The sequence below is a fragment of the Mesoplodon bidens genome, assembly GCF_964165515.1.
Source record: "Mesoplodon bidens genome assembly, chromosome: 11".
NCBI lineage: Eukaryota > Metazoa > Chordata > Mammalia > Artiodactyla > Ziphiidae > Mesoplodon > Mesoplodon bidens.
Genome location: NC_138167.1, coordinates 74,522,220 through 74,543,052, shown reverse-complemented (window position 1 = coordinate 74,543,052; position 20,833 = coordinate 74,522,220). Strand labels below are relative to the sequence as shown.

The 20,833-nt window shown below is 44.5% G+C and overlaps 1 protein-coding gene across 2 annotated transcripts in view; it reads right to left on the bottom strand.

The window, feature by feature from the left end:
• Nucleotides 1–20,833, bottom strand: part of APPL2 (adaptor protein, phosphotyrosine interacting with PH domain and leucine zipper 2) — a 52,454-nt gene that overhangs the window by 3,558 nt on the left and 28,063 nt on the right. For both annotated transcript variants that reach the window (XM_081249073.1, XM_081249074.1), the window contains 10 exons: nucleotides 18,237–18,319; nucleotides 14,674–14,832; nucleotides 13,006–13,194; nucleotides 11,831–11,873; nucleotides 11,691–11,747; nucleotides 11,502–11,590; nucleotides 6,332–6,490; nucleotides 6,116–6,168; nucleotides 4,281–4,455; nucleotides 73–109 (listed from right to left, as the gene is read on the bottom strand). In XM_081249073.1, the coding sequence (XP_081105199.1) occupies nucleotides 73–109; nucleotides 4,281–4,455; nucleotides 6,116–6,168; nucleotides 6,332–6,490; nucleotides 11,502–11,590; nucleotides 11,691–11,747; nucleotides 11,831–11,873; nucleotides 13,006–13,194; nucleotides 14,674–14,832; nucleotides 18,237–18,319 (1,044 nt within the window). The remainder of the gene's footprint in view (nucleotides 1–72; nucleotides 110–4,280; nucleotides 4,456–6,115; nucleotides 6,169–6,331; nucleotides 6,491–11,501; nucleotides 11,591–11,690; nucleotides 11,748–11,830; nucleotides 11,874–13,005; nucleotides 13,195–14,673; nucleotides 14,833–18,236; nucleotides 18,320–20,833) is intronic.

Here is a 20,833-nt window from a genome sequence, read left to right as displayed (position 1 = left end):
TTTGTGTTTCAGGTGGCTACAAAGGTGAATTAAGGAGTAATCACTAAAATTAGCATGCATGAGGGTACTTACATTGGCCCTTGTTACTTGAGTCTGAGGATCTATCAACCTGAAATTTTAAGAGATTCACTGTATCACAAATGTTGGATAAAATTATATCCTTAGATGAGTTTGTACAAGTTCAGAATAAAATCACACAAAACCCCTCGAAATATGAAAATATAAGACCTAGTTGAGGGCGAGGTGAGATTGCTCCATGTGACGATCCAAAGGGAGCATGTGCCATGATTTCTGCCTTTGTTGAACCTGTGTAGTTAAACCTCAGGGTATCTTTAATGGAAGATTATAGCAAATAGAGAATTTCACAGTATTTTAGTGCTTATCCAAAAAGGCTGCATTATAATTCTCTAGAAAATTAGTGTGGATGGATCTTATTCCGTACAGCCTGCACCTCAGCACTTACTATCAGTCTGTTTCCCTTAAAGTACTGGATAAATGGATACTTCTAAGTTTAACAATTTTTTTTAAAAACATGGGGTAGAGGTGAGACAACAGTGAAGGGATTTTAACAAAACTATTCCCTATCAGTTTGGGTGTAGGAGGAGTAACTTTAAGAAGGTATTCTAGATAAATTCTTTAACAACATTTTAAGCATCATCAGTGTCTCTGAGAAAATTAACTGCATTAGAGAATTTACTGTTATTTTATATATAGATAAATATATAGATAGATATTTTATATATAGATATATATATATTTCTACTTTCTAACACATGGTATTATGTATATAAATTATTATTGATTTGCTGTAAGTTTCGTAAGTGAAAGCAAAAAATCTGTTAAAAAGATGGTTATGGGCTTCCCTGGTGGCGCAGTGGTTGAGAGTCCACCTGCCAATGCAGGGGACACGGGTTCGTGCCCCGGTCTGAGAAGATCCCACATGCTGCGGAGCGGCTGGGCCCGTGAGCCATGGCCGCTGAGCCTGCGCGTCCGGAGCCTGTGCTCCACAACGGGAGAGGCCACAACAGTGAGAGGCCCGCGGACCGCAAAAAAAGAAAAAAAAAAAAAAAGATGGTTATAATTCTGTTTATATGAAATGTCCAGAATAGGCAAATCTACAGAAACAGCAAGATTAGTGGCTAGGGCTGAGCAGGTTGCAGGGGAGAAGGGAATGACTACTAACAGGTATGGGTTTTCTTTGGGGGGATGATGAAAATGTTCTAAAACTGTTCGTGGTGATGGCTGCACAAATCTGAATATACTAAAAAACACTCTAAAGGGGCGAACTGTACAGTATGTAAGTTATATCTCAATAAAGCTGCCCCCCCAAATGGTTACAATTTGAAAGGTATGCAGTTATACTTGTTAAAGCATGGTGTTTATAATCAGAGGGCTTAAAACTGAATTCCAACCTGGCTACTTTATGATCTTGTGTAAGTCACCCTGATTTCTCTCAACTGCTTTGTAAAATAGGGATAAAAACCTCCATATTTCAAAGAGGTGGTTAAGAAAATGAGAAAATTAGTATGGAATTTTAAGCTACAAAGCTAAATAAATAAATTTTTATTTATGTCCCTATTAATGAATATGAATTTAATGATTTTTAAAATTTATATCATCAACAATTTCCCTCAAGTTGGGATAACTTTAAATATTTTGTAAAATTTTTCTATAAATAAAGATTTAAACCATTCATATCATATTTTGTGAGTAACTTTTAAGTTTGCTGTCTACATCAGGTAACCTGGATTTTGGATTTGCTTAAGATCGGATTTTCTGTGTGACTTCTAAATTGTCTCGAAACATGAATTCCCATATAAGGATGTGTATGGTAAAATTTACCATTACTGATATTTAACACATCACAACATTGTACAACCATCACCACTATCTAGTTCCAGAACATCTTCAGCACCTCAAAAGGAAACTCCATACCTGTTAAAGCAGTCACTTCCCATTCTTTCTTCTCAGCTTTTGGCAGCTTCTCACTAATCTGCTTTGTCTCTATAGATTTGCCTATTCTAGATATTTCATATAAATGATCATACAATATGTGGCTTTTTGTGTCTGTCTTTCAATTAGCATAATGTTTTAAAGGCTCATCCGTGTTGTAATATGTACCAGTACTTCATTCCTTTTTAAGGCTGAATAATATCCCACTGTATGTATATACCACATTTTGTTTATCTATTCATCTTTTGATGGACATTTGGATTATTTCTACCTTTTAGCTATTGCGAATAGTACTATTATATGAACACTTGTTTTCAATTCTTTTGGGTATCTACCCACGAATGGAATTCTATGTTTAAGTTATAGAGGAACTGCCAGATTATTTCCCACAGTGGCTGAACAATGTTATATGCTCACAAGCAATGTGTTCCAATTTCTCCACATCCTTGCTAACACCTGTTACTTTCTTTAAAAAAAAAAAAATCCATAGCCATCGTAGTGGGTGTGAAGTGGTTCTGAATTTGATTTGCATTGCCCTAGTGACTCATGACACTGAGCATCTTTTCATGTGCTTGTTGGCCAATTATATATCTTTGGAGGAATGTCAACTCAAGTAGACATTCTTCCATTTCTTAACTGGGTTTCATCCATTTCTTAACTGGGTTTTTTCTTTGTTGATTTGTGAGAGTTCTTTATATATTCTGGATACTATACCTTTATTAGATAAATGATTTGCAGATGTTTTCTCCCATTCTGTGGGTTGTCTTTGCACTTTTGGGGATAGTGTTACTTGATGTACTACGGTTTTTCACATTGCTTTTACATACATTTACTCTGATCTTTTTGGTGGTGATTATAAGAAAGATTATCATAAGCTTTGTAGCTTATGAAAGCTTTCAATGCCTATGAAAGGTCCAGGACACACTTGGAGAAAATCTTTAAATAAATATAAGGTTTTATTCATAAGAACCTCATTCTCAGTAGAAGGTTTATAACAAATGAAAAGGACTGATTTTAATAAATGGAAGAAACTATATTCTGATTTTTGCCGAAGTGCTAATTAACTTTTGAAACTACCATTTACTGAGTACTTTCTATGTGCCCATCACAGCTGTAAATGTTTTACATGAATTAACTCATTTATTCCTCATGACAATACTATGGGGTGTGGATATGGTTGTTTTCATTTTATAGCTGAAGAAACCGAGGCACAAAGGTTAAGTAACTTGCTCAAGTTCATACAGCTAATAAATGCCAAGGTCAGGAATAAGGCTCTAAAGCAGTGCTGCTGTCGCACAGAAATTTAGTGTAAGCCTCGTATGTAATTTAAAAATTTCTAGCAGCCACATCAAAAAAAGTGAAAACAGCTGAAATTAATACACTTTAATACGTTGAAAATATTACCAGCTAGGCGTATTATTAATTTAAAAATTATTTTGCATTCTTTTTTGGGGGGGATAGTCTGAGATCTAAAATGTTTGGTATGTGTTTTACACTTAAAACACTTCTCAATTCAGATGAGTTAGTTTCAAGTGTTACATGTAGCTACAGTATTGTACAGTGCAGGCCTTAATGCCCATGGCAGCCACAGCTTGACTGTCGTTTGCCATCATTCATACGGATCTGATTACTTGAGGCCACAAATCATGTAGTTAACATGACTTGGCTTCTTTATTTTCAGCCCAACAAATATTAATCAGATTTTCCTTGTGGTGGTCTAGTTATCTCAGGCAGGCTCATGTGCTGTTTTCATAGTTTTTAATTTTTATAAATAGTACTCTCAGAGATGAAGAGAAAAAACAAAAACCCTTCCACTTGCAAGCTCTGAGATACAGAGAGTAACTCTCGAGTGATGGCATCTTTACGCCCAACAGGGTAGAATTCATTCACCACTAAAGATACCAGTTGCTAAAAATATCAGCTCTTGTCTTTAAGGGAACTTCTTCTAGCCAATGTATTTTTTTTTTTTTTTTGTGGTACCCGGGCCTCTCACTGCTGTGGCCTCTCCCGTTGCGGAGCACAGGCTCTGGACGTGCAGGCTCAGCGGCCATGGCTCACGGGCCCAGCCGCTCCGCGGCATGTGGGATCTTCCCGGACCGGGGCACGAACCCATGTCCCCTGCATCGGCAGGCGGACTCTCAACCACTGCGCCACCAGGGAAGCCATAGCCAATGTATCTTATAAAACCAAAATGTAAAAAACAGAGCAGAAACATGAGTAGCATCTTTACTTAATCTAATCAAACAATTCTACTATGAACATTCTAGATGTTTCAAAGGGGAATCAGTCGAAGCTGTAAGAAAATCTGAAAATGAAACTGAATGTACCTCAGAGCTTGACTGGTGACCATCAGATGGGATTCTGTCATACGGAAGATGTTATGAATAGCCCGAGCAGCCAATACTTGTCTCATTGCTTCGTAAATCACTTCAGTAGTGTTGTCTGTTTTAACTGCCATTGATCCCAAAAACCGAACTATAAACATCTGTTGCAAAAGAGAATCTGCAAGAGAGCATTGAGAGCATTTTCTGCTCAGGATCATTTCACGTCCTGCCTGTCGACGCACATACCAGAGGCACATGTGCTGGTGTGAGAACAGGCTGAAGACCTCGGGTTTGCCTTGCTTTCTGGAGGGCTTTCTACCAAAACTTCTGAATACTCTGCTTTTATATAAGCCACAAATTGCCAAAGCTCTGAATCTCCTATTGTCCGTATTTTGTCTGTTTGGAACTATTCATTAGACTAGAAAAGCACCTCTTTTTCTTCATCTATAAAATGAAACCACATGAACATCCTTCTAGCATGAACTCTAGGTTGACTACATGTAAGTGGCAGTATACGCATCTTACCTTTTCTCTGAAAATAAGAGCTTTTCCACTAGACAATAGAAAATTCATTCATTACTTTGGCCCGCTGATAAAGTCCTCTTATAGGAAAAAATGTATTTGAGGAAGATAAGACCTGATGCTGGGTTTCATTCAATTCATGCACATCATTTATTACTGAAGGGCAGGGATGACATTCCATAAACTAACGGAGATTGCAGAACTATTAGCTTATCTGATGCTAATAAGCTGACAGTATTGGCTCCTTGATAATGGCACGTAACCTGACAAACTGAATAGCAGCAGCCACAACTGGCAGATCATGAAGAAGGTTTAAAAGATCTTTTTTTTTTTTTCTGTAAGAACAGTAATTCACTTATCCACCATTTAAAACTAAGAAGCCTACTTTTTCTTCACTTGTCCTCCCTATGAGTATCCTTGCCCCTAAAAAATAAGGGTTAAAAAAACTTATTAGGAAAATATAACTGATATGTTATAAATGGTTACTCCCATATGAAGCTAGTTTTTAAAAGTTAGAAAGATTTTTGTGTAGACAGTTAAAAAACTGTGGACTGTGTGAGAAGTCAGCTAGATATAAGCAGAGAGTCAGATTTGATGCAGAGCCTATTAACGTCATTTTTTCTTTTTTTTACCTAAAGCTGAAAGGAATGCCAGTTCTCAAGTCCTACTTTTAAATTTAAATAAGTAGCATTTCATTCTAATGACATTCTCAGGCTTCAGTCAAGGAGAGGCTGTGTTAAAATGAGGTCTTGCCAACACTTCTAAATTGCCTCGGCTGGGAAGTGTAGCTCTTTGGAGTAGCAGGTTATGGTCAGCTCTACTGAGTGTGTTCTTATGTATCTTGTAAGAATGTAAATCAAACAACAAAAATCAGAATCTGAACAAATTAAATAACTTTTTTTTTCATGTCATCTTCAAATTTAAGAATGAGTTATTTGTGTTTTTGGTTTTCTAAAATGACATAGCATGTCTATGACTCACCCAGATTTTTATCCTCTTGGACTTTGTTTTGCAGTAATGTTATAGCAGATTTAGATTTGGCAGCATTTCTCTGCAGGAGCTACAAAAAGGGTATGGATGTGGCTGATGGTACGACAGCTGCAGGAAATCCGTCAGCCTCCCCTTAGTGTTTATCCCAGGATGGTCCTAACTGCATGTGTCCTAGTGAGTTTGCACAGAGAACACACATCTGTGGATCATAATTTCAATTGATATTTCAAGTCAAAGCTCTTTAGAACATGACTTCCCATCTTATTTCAATGGCCCTGGTCATTTTGTGCCGGGGAAAGAATAAGTACACAGAACTAGCCACTTACCTTCTGTTTCTGGAAATGTCTCATCCTCAGTTTCACCAAAAGGGTTGATACGCCTAGGGGAATAGCCAGAGTCAAACATCCTGACGGTTTCAGCTAAAGGGACACGTGACACTTGAACTCTAAGTCAGAAGGTGATCGTGTCTGGTGGGTGGGTAGGGACATGAGACATTAAATTTATTTTCAGTTCTCCCAGAGGTAACCCCCCTTAGCCCATACCTGCTCCCTCTGTTCTGATCAAGGAATTCTGTAGCAGGAAGTACAATGTCAAACTGAATAGGTGTTCCAGGTGCAATTAGTTGTTCAGCTTCAGGTATAATGACTGCTGCTTTGGGAACAATCTTGTCATTTTCCACCTCTGAACTTTTCATGTTCTGGCTGGAGTACAAAATAGGAAAAAAAATTTTTTTAATCCCTTTTAACCTTAAGCTTTTACAATCAAATGAATAGTTGTTGAATGCCGATGTAACTTTTACAAGTAGATAAGGGAGAAGATTTAACCCACTCTACCAATAAATCTTTGTAAAATGTCATTCACGTCCATGGTTAAAATCCCTCAGATCTCCACATTACCTATAGCTTGTTCTGGTGCACAGCATTCTGCATTGTTAAGACTGCTTATTATATTACCTGTTAATTTCCTGTTTGTGTCTTTCTCCCTTTGAGACAGGTTTTTGAGGGCAGGAGCTACATAGCTAAATCATATTTATTACTTGGTACGTAGTAGGCACTCAAAAACGCTAGCTGAATGAATAATACACCTTGGCCTAGCATTCAACCACCTGGCTGTCCTTTCTCCTGAAGGTCTCCCTCTCCCCTCCCTTAATGCGTCCTCCACTAGAGCGACACCAAACACCCACGTGCTTCTCATTTCCAACTCCATCGCAGGTCTGCTGTTCACTCACTCTCCCCTGCACTTCAGACACCAGCTCGAATCGCCACTCATCCACGCATCGCCTTTCAGGCCAGCCTGGTCCTCTGCTTCCTCTGCAGTCCTGTGGTTCTTCCCAGTAAGCCCTGAGGACAGTCTTGGATCTCTGTGTGCCTCCTGAGCTTAGCACTGTGCCCACATGGACTGTTGTGAGACTGTGGCACGTAAAAGTAGAGCACGGTCTGTAGTAGTTAATCATGTGCCTCCATGTTTCTTCTCTTCCAGTGTCAGAATGCTGTAATTTAACCTTTCATGCTTATAATCTTTTCTCCCCAGCTAGAGTGTAAAAACCTTTGAGGGGCAAATCATGTAAAAGTATTTTGATTTCTTACATTGCTTGAACCATAAGAAGACTCTCAACATCTTTCCATTCATTTGATATTTTGTATATCAGTATTGCAAATTTCTCAAGTATGTCAATAACTAAATAGGTTGCATGGAGCTATTATAATATCATCTGATGAATGAGCATAATGAATGGAAAATGGATACAAGCACAATAGACAGAATGGTAGACGGTCACTGCAAGGCGAGACGCTTAGTTTTAACCTCCGTTATTAACAGAAAAGGAAACCGAGGCCTCTAGAGAGGTTGAGTAGTAATCCTGAAGGCACTCAGTTATCTGGTGGGTTAGTAGCTAGATTAAGAACTGAGGTCTCACTGCCAGTACAGCGCTCTCCCTCAGTGTCACACTGCCTCAGTAACCAAAATCAATCACATCTGCTATATGATCCAGTCTTTAAGAGAGGAGGAGTATGATATAGTAAGTGAAGCACTGGAGGAAGGTGTGGGTAGAAGCTTCAAGGGGAGGAAGCGAGTCCCAAGATTTTGGCTCCCCAGTGGGTATGAGGGGAGATCACACAAGGAAGACAGGACGGGGCCAGGCTGTAGAGGGCTGTTAACACCATTGGGTGAGGTCTAACTTGACTCTGCACGTAGGCAGCCACTGAAGACTCTTTGAACAGAGGAGTGAAGTGATGCAAATTAAAGCATCACCTGTGATCTGCATGTCACCAACTCGAATGGACACTTTGGGATCGTCATCCTGTTTGGTCTCCCAAAGCATCTAACATAATCGACCTCTCCTCCTTGAAATTCTCCTTTCTTGGTTTGTGCTGATGCCACACGTTACACGTTTTCCTCCTACTCGTCTGCTGTTCCTGAAGTGTTTTTCGCAGGCTCCTCCTCTAATCCACATGTTGGAGCTCTTTAGACTTCTGTCCCAGGCTCCACTTCCCTCCCTCTACACTCTCCCTAGCTGACCTCTTCTACCACCACTTCCGTGCTGACGGGCTCCCAATTCAGAGACTCAGCCCAGACATTTTCTTTGCCCTCCAGACATATATCAGTTGACTACTTGACAACTCACTGGAATGTCTCACAAGCATCTCAAACTTATGTCGTAAACCGAACTCCTGATACTGACTGATACCAACTCTTCATGTCTTCATGGTGGTGTCCTATCGCCACCAACTGCCAAGGTGTTCAACCCAGACTGTGGTCATCCTTTGTTTGTTCCCTTCTTTCCATTCCACATCTCACGTAACAAACGTCCTACAGATTCTGCCTTCAAAGTAAGTCCCAGTCCACCTACTTTTCATCTCCTCTGCCACGATCCGTTTAATAAGACACCATCGTGTTCTCCTGGACTATTGCTACGGACTCCTCACTGGATACCTGCTTGCCCAGCTCTGCCTTGTGTGTCCTCCACAGCAGCCGGAGCTGACCTTGGAAAATGTAAAGTGGATCATCTCTCTCGCTCTCTCACACACACACCCCTACCTCTAAAACCCTTCCAGAGCTCCCCAAACCCCTGCCCTGACTTCCTTCATGACGTGTCCCTGCCCCCCTACCTCCCAACCTCGTCTTGCTCTATGACCTCCCTTTGCCGACCACTGTCTAGTTACAGTGATCTCCTTTCAGCTCCTGAAAGACACCAAGCTCTTCTCTGCCATTCAGCCTCCACAGCTGGGATCAGGAATGCTCTACCTCTGGCTCTTTGCAAGAGAGGCTACTTCTCACCTCTTACTTCTCAATTTAATTATCTCTACAGACAGGCCCCAAATAGGTCTCCTCCTTATTCTCCATGACAGCGCCCTCACCTTTAACATAACAGTGCTTTCCAGTATTTTAACTAAGTATTTGTTTACCTTCTGCCTGTCTTCTCCTATAAGTCTAAGTTTCATGATCTAGCTCAGCGCCTGGACACATACTGGACACTCAACAAACATTTGTTGAATAGCTGGATAAATGAATGAATATTAGATATAAGTAACTGCAGAATGAGGGAAGGCCACACATGAAATTTGCTTGGAAATGAACGGCAGTTTGTTCCCAAGAACAGAGTTTCTCTGCTTCATTCTCCCACTGTCATCAAAACATCTCTTTATTCCTAATGAGCTGACCCTAAGAGAGATACTACCCCGGCCCTCCACTGCTCTGGGGCCATCATCTGGCAGCCACATCTGTCACCCTTCCGATCTTTGCATTGACCCAGCTGTCTGGCTACAGTCATTTTTTTTCCTAGGGATTCTTCTGTATCCCTTCTATGGGTTCCTTTCTAAGAATGTGATTTACTTATTCTATTGTAGAACAGAGGAGAAAAATCAGTTACTGAATAAATAAATCTGAGCTGCAGACTTTTTTTTTTGCGGTACGCGGGCCTCTCACTGTTGTGGCCTCTCCCGTTGCAGAGCACAGGCTCCAGACGTGCGGGCTCAGCGGCCATGGCTCACGGGCCCAGCCACTCCGCAGCATGTGGGATCTTCCCGGACCAGGGCATGAACCCGTGTCCCCTGCATCGGCAGGCAGACTCTCAACCACTGCGCCACCAGGGAAGCCCCAGACTGTTTTTTTAGAAAACCAATCACACCTTCTGATTACACCCCAGAAAGACAGCATTTTAGAGCTGGAAGAGGCCTTGGAGGCGGTCTGATTTCTCTCGTCTTATATCACAGAGTTGAGGAGACAGAGGCCCAGAATGCTGACGACCCACTCAAGGACATCTAGCTGTGTTCAGAGCTGTTATTAAGAACATGTCTCCTAACTCCAAGTCTAGTGCAGTGTTCTTCACTATGTCCCTCTAACACTCGTGTGGCTTTACAGAGAGAAGACAGACACATTTACCCAGTACAGTGCTCACAGGTTAGCCCCACTGGCCGGATCTGTATTTCCATTTCCATTTATAAAGTGCTTTCCTTAAAGCTGCACTTAGTAAGCATGCTACTTTTGTGTAAACTGTTACCCTTAAATTATGGCACTGGAGTGTTCTCAGACTTGTTGCCTCGTCCCCATTTTTATTCCCTTTGCTCAGGTTCCCGTGTTCTGTTTCACAGCTACTATCACAGGGACATCCCATGGGGCCTCGCTGCCCTTCCTTCTCCCGCCCCATCCGCTCTCTCCCAGAAGGTGCCGCCCAGCAGTCTTTCCAGCCGGTTCTGACTATGCCTCCCCTCTTGTCAAAGCCTGCAGTTCTGTTCCCCTGCCTGTGGCTCCTCAGCAGGGCACCTAATTCTTTCACCATCGGACTCAGCCTGTTCTCTGCTTTCTCTCGGGCCGTTCCTCCTGGCATCCCAGGGCTGGGTGTGCGAGCGCTGGCTCCACACTGCACTGCACTGAGACCCTGGGAAGTTACCCAACCACTCTGAGCTTTCTCACAACTTTCTTCTGGAGTCATTAGACAGCATCTGTAAAACATGTAACGGGACTCTACCATGCCACTAAAGATGGAGGCCTAATACAGGCAGGATTTCAACTTGCCCTGTGATGCCATGCTCTCATTAGCATAACAGATAATACAGCCTTCTATTATTTAATCAAATGGAAACTCCCATTAAGATGGCATTCCTGGAATAAATCCTAAAGCAGTATTCAAAACAAGAGGAAAGCTGTATGTGTGAAAATCCTCACTGTAAACGACAACAGCAAACAAAGGAAGGAGAAGCAAACTAAATATTCAAATAGTCAATAATAACAAATGATGCAATAGTGTGTAAAGGAACAATTATGAAAAATGTGAAAATATGAAAAATATATATGTGAAATAAATGCACATATGATAAGGGCTGCACCATAACATAGACACATAAAAGGTGATTTTCTTCCTTATTTAAAAAAATTTTTGTTTTGGTTCCATAATTTTGTTGATGCTGATACGAAATGTGGGGAGAACTCCTGACTCGCAGGATACTCAGTGTGTGTCCTGTGTGCTCAGGCTGCAGCTGCATGGTCCAGGGGAAGGAGGTGGACATTGAAAGCAGACAGCTTTGAATTCTGACTCAGCCCCTCATTTGTGCTGTGAACATGGGCAAAGTATTTACCCTTTCCTGGTCAGTTACTGCTTCTGTACAACAGGGCTGAACACCACGCTGCTGTAAAGATGAAATTCCTAGTACAGGTGAAATCCCTAATACACAGTTTGGCTCCACAAAAGCTAGTTTTTTTCTGTCCTTTAGTTACCTGGGGCAAGCGCTTTCTTGTTTTTTTGCAAAACTTGTAATTGGAGTCACTGCTTGGAGAGCCGTCTGATTCAACTTGATGGCGACTGCCTACAAATCCAGAGGAAGACAGGCTCAGTTCCAAGAGGTGGACGCTTACCTTTCACATTGAGAAAAGAGCTGAGACGCATGTAGGGCAGCTGTGAATTACCTCTGGGTTGTCAGTCAGGTAGATCTGTCTGGAGATGTTGTTTATTGCACATATCCACTGTAGATGACATTAAAAAAACCTGCTGAATCCCAAAGTCACCCACTATACTAGAACAGAAGTGAAACAAACAAAACCTTTACCTCTTCGTTTTCCTTTCTGCTTTCTGCCTGGAGGATTATTCCCCTGAAATAAAGTACATCTAAGTAAGTGCCTCCTGGACCTCAGTGACTGCACATCTGCATGCAGCGGGCCAGGAATAAGATACAAATAATTCTGCTGTACTTCTGCGAAGGCGTCACCCTTAAAGGGACTCCACACCTGCCAGTCCCTTTGTTCCTCATCTCATCTGTGGGAGGTGGGGAACATGGATTTTATCCCTATTTCTTATCTGAGGGAACCAAGGCCCAGAGGAGTTAAGTAACTGCCTGGGACTGTGACTAGAATCCAGAAGCTTCATTCCCAGGTCATTTACCATCACCCAGAGAGGAAGGATGATGTCTAAAAATGCTCTGCCATTCTGGGAGAAGAGATGGTCTACATCATACCAACGCTGCCCCCTCCCCATGAACGTGCTATTGTTTAAATAAAATCTCAACTCAGAAGCCCAACAGAGAAAGCAAATGCAAGCAGAGCAGCTCTGACTGAGAACGGGGCCACTCCTCTCCCCCAAGCAGGTGAAGCCTGGAGCAATTCATGGGGCTCCAAACTCCTTGGAGCAGTTTGAAACCACTGCTCTAAGTGAGAGGGGGTCCCACTGGGATGGGATCTACTGGGATGATACACGGCTGCCATTCTGCAAACATGGCCTCTCCTGGGCCCGAGGTGCACGGCAGATGTGGGGACAGAGTGCTGACGAATAACTCTGCTGCAGTGGCATGTCCTGTTCACATCTCCTGTGTCAGCTGGGGACGCGGACTCCTCGGGCAAGCACCCACTCTCCCCCTCAGCCCCCCGACCCCGTGATGTGGACACAAAGGCTTGTCTAGAACAGACAAGGAGCGGCTACGGCCCCACCCCTCTCTCTGAGTCTCCGCTGACAGACAGCTCCTGTCACCGTCTTACACATGGAGGTCACCTCTTCTCCACAGCCACAGACAAATCCTCTCTGGGACTTCTTAGATAAGGCAGGCTGGATTCCATATGGTCCTGTGTGCTTGCTTAAAGAGGACATAAAACCACCCTCCCGAAAGGTCAACAGCACCCAGAACGGGGCCTCCCCCGTGGAGGGCTGGCACAGAGGAGTGACCTAGGAGGCCCTTGGCAGAAGTGGGGTCACTGCACCTGTTTCCTCCCACATAAAACCCGTGTGGCCTACGCTTTTCCATTGGGAGTGGTGATCTGGAAGCAGTATCGTCGGTCTTCACAGTCCACCGCCATCACTGAGCAGTTGTCCAGGTCCTGGATCAAGCCCCCGGCCACGGCGCCCCTGGGCTGACACATGAGATTCCCGCCTTGGGTGAAGAAGTAGAGTCTCTCCCAGGTGGTGGTGACCAGCCCTGTTTTACTGCAAGAATTGTGTTGTGAAAAGCTCATTAGTACTAGGAAGCATGAGAGGCACCTCAGTCTTGCTGCCTCTTTATGGGTATTGGTAGCATCTTAGAAATAGTGTTGCTTTACATTAAAGCAAAACTTCTCTGAAAACAATTCAAGTGCAAAGAGTAGCAGGAGAGGCACAGGTTAGCTTGAACGAGCTGGGAGGTGATGGGCTCTGCTAAGATGGGAAAGGCTGGTCCACAGCCAACTCCAGGGTGGGGGCAGGGGGTGCCCACCCCCACTGCAGCCAGTCTCTGGCTTCTAAAGCTGGGATCTGGAAACAGAATTAGTCCAACACCATCAGGAACTGAAAACCTTGAAGATCATTTCTCTAAGACAGAGCTGAACTGCTCTAAGTCGAGTTAAGAGTCACCAGGGTTACCCCGGCCACAGCGCACACCCCAGAATCCTGGGCACTTTATACCAGATTGGGTTTTGCTCCAGCTAGATGTTATGCTTCTTCTGTGGGCTGTTTACAGGAGAGAAATCTAGTTCCTGGCAAATAAAACCAGAACCTTGTGGAGTTTTCTATCTGTACAGAACTAAAGGAGACCTCTGGCTTGTGATCTCAACGAGCTTTACAGACCTTTGAAAGGCTCTAACCTGGTAAGAAAACAGCCGACAATTCCTCTTCACACATCCTCCATTTGGGGGATATCAAATATATTTATTTGATTCGGTATTTACTGAGTAGCAACTACGTATGGGGCACTAGGTTTCCTGCCTCAATTATTACAATTTCCAAAAGTGGTAACAGCTAACATTTGAGTACTTATACCTGTTAGGAATTACCTCACTCAATCTTTGTGACAACTTTATGAAGTAGGTGCAATCTTCAGCTCTATTTTACAGATGAAATGCCGGGGCAGCGGGGCCCAGCCGGGCCAGGACGTCTGACCAAAGTCAGAGCTCACCACCGCACCTGACAACAACCCCACCTGCTCTCAGGCACAGTCAAACCTGGGCACCTCTTTAATTCATAGTGAACATCTGAAACCTGAGGGTTAAACATGGGGTTCAGTCTATATGAACCTAGATGATTCTGGAAGCTTCCTGGCCCTCAGACTCTGGCCTCAGTGCTGCATCACCAGCACAGTGCTCTCACCCATCAGGGGTCTGGGGAAGGGTCTCAAAGGTCTAGGATGATAAGAGTTAAGAGCAGTCTATGTCAAGTGGCCATGGTGACCAGGGAGGGGCGGCCTGTGGTGTCTTGGGAGTCTACGCACTGACTGGGTTCTTACTCACATGACTGTTTCAAGCCCCATCTCTCAGTGCAGTTTGGGACCTGGGCCCAGACACTTCCTATGTCCCAGGCAGGAGGGGCGCTGTGGCGGGAGCTCTAACCCAACCTCACACACCCCCACCCTCTCATGGGGCACTTAACAGGTGCTTTTTAGCCACTCCCAGGGAACACAGATTTTAGAAAAAGGGGCAGGCAATGAACTCTCACTTTCTAAGATTAAGGTAACCAGCCTTCTGGATGAGGTTCCTGTTGATCTGGGGTGCAGCCACATCGAAGTCTGGAGTGTAAACAGCTTCCTCAAGAGAAAGTAATTCTTGCTGGGATGCCTGCATCTTCTCCGCTTCCGCTTCCAGTTCCACCTGGATGCTTGAGACAGAAGGTGTCAGGTCAGTCACTTGTCACAGCAGATGGTGGAGCCTCCTCACGGCTTCCTGCCTCACACAGGGGGGCACGACGCTCCACCTCCGAGGCTCTGAAAGCTGGAGATCACAGGGACTCCGGTCTGTGCTACCAAAAGTGTTCATATGACTGTTATTTTCAAACAGAGCGTTAACGAATACCACTGGACGATGCCTGAACCCAGCTAAATAATTTCTCTGTTGACACAGTGGTATCCAGGCTCAGACTTGTTGATGCAAGTTTTAGAAGATGAACCCATCCTCAGGAGCCGTATGTGCTGGCAGCCTGTGAAAGAGCCGGAAAAGCAAGAAGGAAACGGCAGTCATTCATGGCCCCCACCCCCCGGTTTAGGCAGGAATGGTGGGGATGGCCACTGGAGACCGGAAAGTGACCAGGAGGTGGTACCAAGGTGCAACAGCAAAGCCAAGAGCAATGCTTTTCCTTATATGAGAGCCACACAACTGCCCTGAGATGGTGCAGGCTGGCCGGCCCGTCTGCCCATGGTCTGAGGCGTGGAAAAGCTGGAAGCTTTAGCTTGAAATAAGCAGCTGCCCTTTCTCCCCATAACGTGAGGCCTCAACAGCTACCCCACCCAGGGGTGACAGCCTGGGTGATAGTCCTAAACAAACACAGTCTGCCAAAACAGGCCCTCCATCCAAGAAAACAAACTCTAGAGGCGTTGTTCCACTTCTCCACTGTGTAGAGGAGACAGGACCGAATTCCAATGCTGAAATCAGGAGGAAGCCTAGGGGCTGGCGAGTCTAGTGTTTTACAGAGCATTTCCTTACTCAGCATTTCCTTTCAAAAGCGTTCTGTAGGTGAGTGAGGTTGGGCTTGTGTGCTCCAGATGCTCTTCTTAGAGGTTCACAGTGTAGACCACCTGTGTCTTGTTTAATGCAACCCTGAGGCAAGCGGTCAGTCCAAGTTAATTTTGGCTATTTTGATATTTGAATGGAACAATCTGGGGCTCCACCAACAAACTTCATTAGTTTAACGGGGTTGTCATTGCCAAGGCTGAGAGAATGGAATGAGAAAAAAAGAAGTTAAGCTGTACAGAAGTGGATGGAGGGAGCCAAAAGTATAATCGCTTAGGTCCTTCAGCTTTTGTGAGAAGCCTCTTTGAAGATCTGATGAAAGGTAAGGATTGTCTCCCCCAGAAAAGCCCTCATGTGAACCAACGTGACACCATGTCCCCACTCTGCTCCCCGACCCATACAGGGAGGCTTAAAAACTCTGAGCTAATCTGAGGCCCCCAGAACTCAAAGAGCAGGGTAGAAAAGTGACTCCCTTCAATTGTTCCCTTCAAAGATTTTTATTTTAAATCACGTTTCATTTAATTTAAAAAAAGTGTGTGTGTGTGTGTGTGTGTGTGTGTGTGTGTGTGTGTGAGTGAGAGAGAGAGAGAAGGAGCCAAGAAAAAAGCCTGAAGTGTATCACTGTGAAGTAGGGACTGGAAGAAAAGCCCCTGGCACTGTGGGGTGGTGTGAAATGCCAGCCATCTGGGTTTAGGCTGGGTTCTGAATCCTCTCACACCCTGATGCAGCGAGACCAGGCATCCACCTCCCAGGGAAGGACTGTGGAGCCCAGAGCCACCACTAGACGTGGTTCCTTGGCCACTCGGGCTGGCTGGCTGCTGATGCCCAGCAATGTGGCAGCAAGACCCCTCCTACTGGCAGAGGTGCAGCAGTATTTATCTACTCACCAGGATACAACGTAAGGGATAGGAAAACTAGAATTCTTAGCTGAATGCTTCAGCCGTTTGAACCAGGAGGTTCCTGTGCTCCCAGGTTCCACTGGGAGCCCTGCCTGCTGCCCCTGTAACAAGCTGTGCCTGGTCAGGTAGCAGAAGCACGACTCACAGAACTAGACCCGGCCCTCGGGAGCAGGCTGTGTGGCCGGGGCTTTCAACGCCCAGTCACAAAACTGTGGGAACAGCTGGTGCTGCACTTTGGTGGCCTAGTAACGGCTCAGAGAGACACTGACAAGGAGAGAGGACACAGGCTGCAGGATGTGTGGAAAGATACACACTGCAGCATCTCGGAAATGGGCACGAATGTCCTGCCACCAGTTAATAAAAAAATCTAGTACATGAAAAAAATGTGAAGCACAAGTAGCTCTCTCAGAAACAGAAAACCATGGGATTCTGAGAGTTAAGGAAGGTAAGAGAAAGACAGTGAGAGAAAAGGGAGAGGGTTTTTAAATGACAATTTAATAGGCTCCCTTCTCTCATTTTCTCCTAACCCTCCAGGGGCTGACAATCAAATTAAAAGGCAGGAAACTGAGCTCGGATTTCACAAATTGCTTTCTAGCATAATTATAAATCTAACCTGCATCCAACGATCAGGAAGAAAACAGCTCAGGGACTTTCAGGAAGGAATATATGCTTTCCTAAAGCACAACTCTCCCCTCGTGCCTGTATGACGCTCAGCACTGGTTTTCCTTGGGATTCATTCTTTATCTTCAGCATTTTACGGAGACTTCTGTCTAAATAAATTTACTGCTTGGCCTTAAGGTATTTTGAAATGCAACATCCTCAAGAAAATGAACAACTTTCTCTTCATTTTTCCACACAAAATCCTATACTTATACTTGTTTTGTATATTTACCTATCAACAACACACGTGTATACAGAGAGACATTATTTCTATACTCCAGGAATCATGAGGAGTGTTCAAGGAACCACACGTCTGCGCTGTGAACTAAGTAAGCCTGGTGCTGGCGGTGCCTGGGCGCCTCTAGCGAGCTCACTACCGCAGACGCTGATGACGGGAAGCAAGGAGACTCAGGGCAGCCCCAGCCTTAATTAAACGCGGGCAGGACAGTCTGCAGAGATGACACTGTGTTTGTTAAAAATAAACATTTGCAAGGCTGAACTGCAGTTTGTTAAATTAATTAAAAAAAAAAGGCTTAAGGCCTTATTTATCTATTATAAATGAATGTGATGTTAAGTGTCCTGAAAAGCTGCAGCACTTCTGGCCGCTAACCCCATTAGCTCTCAAAGAAAAAAGCAAGCATCTCTTCTAAACTGGACTCATAGGCTTATAGCATGTGAAACGTGAATCTTAACAAAAGGAGATCCTAAGAATAGGAACTTGGACTTAATGGGAAAGGACTCCTGTGGACGTTATAATCTTTTATTTAGTCTTTTAATGTAGGAGATAGGACTCTGGCTCCACACGGGTCAAGAACTGCAGAAAGCATGACTTTTCAACCACACAAAGAGCAGCAGCTAAGAAGAGGGCGCTGTTCTGAGCGTTCGTGGAGTGGAGGGGGCAGGGGGCTCTCTGGGGCCCTCCCCCCACCTCCCAGAGAGACTGATTCAGCAGGAGAGGCAAAAGGCACATGAGATGCAAACCGGAGCGCAGCATTACCTTTGAACCATGTCTGCAACGGAGGATAAGAAGCTGTCCATACTTTGGGAAAACATCTCTGCTCCCTTCTTAAAAAAGTTAATCTGAAAGATATAATTATGATATTCTGAAAATTGTCTAAGAAAGGTGATCGATGAACTCATGACATGTGAGACTAACAGCACAGGGGCAGCAGACACTGGCTGGCCCCTCCTCGCTGGCAGCACTTGCTGCCTCTCTGCTGAGCCCCACCTCACTGGCTGAGATTGACTCCCAAAGCCCCTGGTGTGTCTGTAGAGGGAGGAGGGTGAAGCCTCCTAACTTGCTGCAAGGCAGTAAAGACCAGGGATAATATAAGTGCTTGGTACGTACCACCTCATCTGTAATTACTACTAATAATTATTTTGATATTCTCATCAGCAGCCTTTTTCCTGTGTGAATTCTAGACAGTAAACAGAGGGAAGACGGGGCAGAAGATCCTTAAAAGGCTCTTCCAACCCCGACATCAACTTAAAATGACTGTGTATGAGAAGGACACAGCAGGGCTGCACAGGTGCTGGACACAGGGGACAAGGCCCCTGCTGCTCGCCAGCGTTCTGATCTGGAAGCAGCCCTGGCCCTGGGTGGTGGGCATGGAGATCGACCTCTCACCTCTAGAAGGCTAGTAGCTGTCATCAGCACCATCTGACTCCTTACACGTGGCTCCCCAGACACCCTGGGGAAGTATGTACACCAACGTACTTAGTTTTCACAGTACAGAAACACGATGATCATGATTATCCTAATGCAAGGTATACCTGCAGGGAGATGTTCTGGCCCCATGATCTTTGAACCATGCAGAGATCAACACTGTAAATGCCAACCTGAGTCCCTGAAATGTTGACTATCAAGGTCTGTTAAACAAGCATTCTACATTTCTAAGTGCACAACATCAAGGTGGCGTCTTCTCTCCTTCCCCTCCCTGAACTCCTTGGAATTTATACTCTAAGTCCTTGTCTTAGCTCCTCTACTACTCTGTAAATGCCTAGGGCAGGGGCTCATGCAATCCCTAAAAAAACCCTGATGAATGAACGGATGGAAGGAAGGGATACGACACTGGCTTCTACAGCCACATTATGTAGTACTTACCCTGTAAATATGACACTAGAGTTCATTTTTGTGTTCTCATGAACCTGTACACAGATAACAAAACCTCAGTTTGTATGCAGGCCTGAGGACTGAATCATGGTCTAATTGGAAACCTCCTTCATGAGGGCCACGGAAGGAAGGAATGGAGTCAAACCACCTCCACTAAGGTGGGTGGTGCTGAGAAGTCTCATTTAGTGCAACATCATCCAAAGACCTAAGCTCGTGGCCCTTTGTGAACAGTAGGAAGTACTATGGTCATAGGACCATCAACTGACAAAGCAGATGCTCAGTGGGCATTGGTTCCAGAGGGCTGATGAGGCAGTGGGACGGCACATGCTTTAGCGTCATCCCAGAGCTTCACGGTGCCAGACAACAACCTGGTCTTTCGGAAGGAACGATAGTTGTCATCAGGATTAAAAAGTCTGCAGGGTGAGACTTTTCTCTGCTCTTCTGGTCTTGACATCTGCACACTGTTCATATGAAAAATGAAACGTGCCATCCTCGGTCCTCAAAAATGACGCTGCCACCACCCAACAATGACGGTGTGCTCTGTTCTGACTTCCTAGGCACGGGGGCTACACTGGTGCTACTGCACCCAATGTCTTGTCCTCCCCACTGTGTCCAGGCTGGGAGAAGTGGTGGAGTCCTTGGCCATGGAAGTGAGTGAAACCAGCCAGTATCAAACCCATCTTTTAGGACTTGTGAAGACCCTCCTCTAAACAACCAAGCTCCCCAAGCACTGATCCATCAGGCCTGGAGCAGTTCATCTTTCTGAGATGCTGAGTCCAGGTCCCTCCCTGACTCAGGGTCTCTAACTGAGCAGGAATTACGGCTTCAAAGGCAAGAAATGTCAATCAGGGAGGACAGATGCGAGAGGAGGTATTAATCAGAGAGAGCACAGGAGTACTGGCCTTCTCTACCAAAGCCAGGACATGGGCAGGGGGAGAGGGGAGGGTGACAGAGAGGGAGCGAGTATACACGTGTGGACACAGTGCCCATGATGAGGAAGCGGGGGAAGCTCCCAAGGCTTTGCTGAGGACTGCAGCCCACAGCTGCACAGGGCTAGTTTTTGGTTTCATCCAGCTTTACTCAGCTGACACAGAAAGGTTTTACTGCTCTAGTTCAATACGACCTCTAAAGACAGCCAGCTGACCTTAGTGTCCCTATCCCGCAACAATAAAATAACCAGATGAAGAAGACAGACAGCTGAGCTTAGATGTTTAAAGATCCTCTCTTGTTCTCCTTTTCCCTGAATGAAACTGATATTGTATTCTTTTGAAATATATGTATTTTTTAAATGTATTTTAAAAAAATAGATGCTCACATGTGGGTTTTTTTAAGTTGCTTTTTTTCTTCTCAACATTTTGCTTCCTCACATTCCTTTCTGTTCCTAGACTGTCAACTGAGAGAAGGTTCCCAGCTGTGTTTCTCACATGCCCAAGTGAGGTTTTGGAGTCAACCTAAGTGGGGCTAAAGCAGGGCAGGGATGG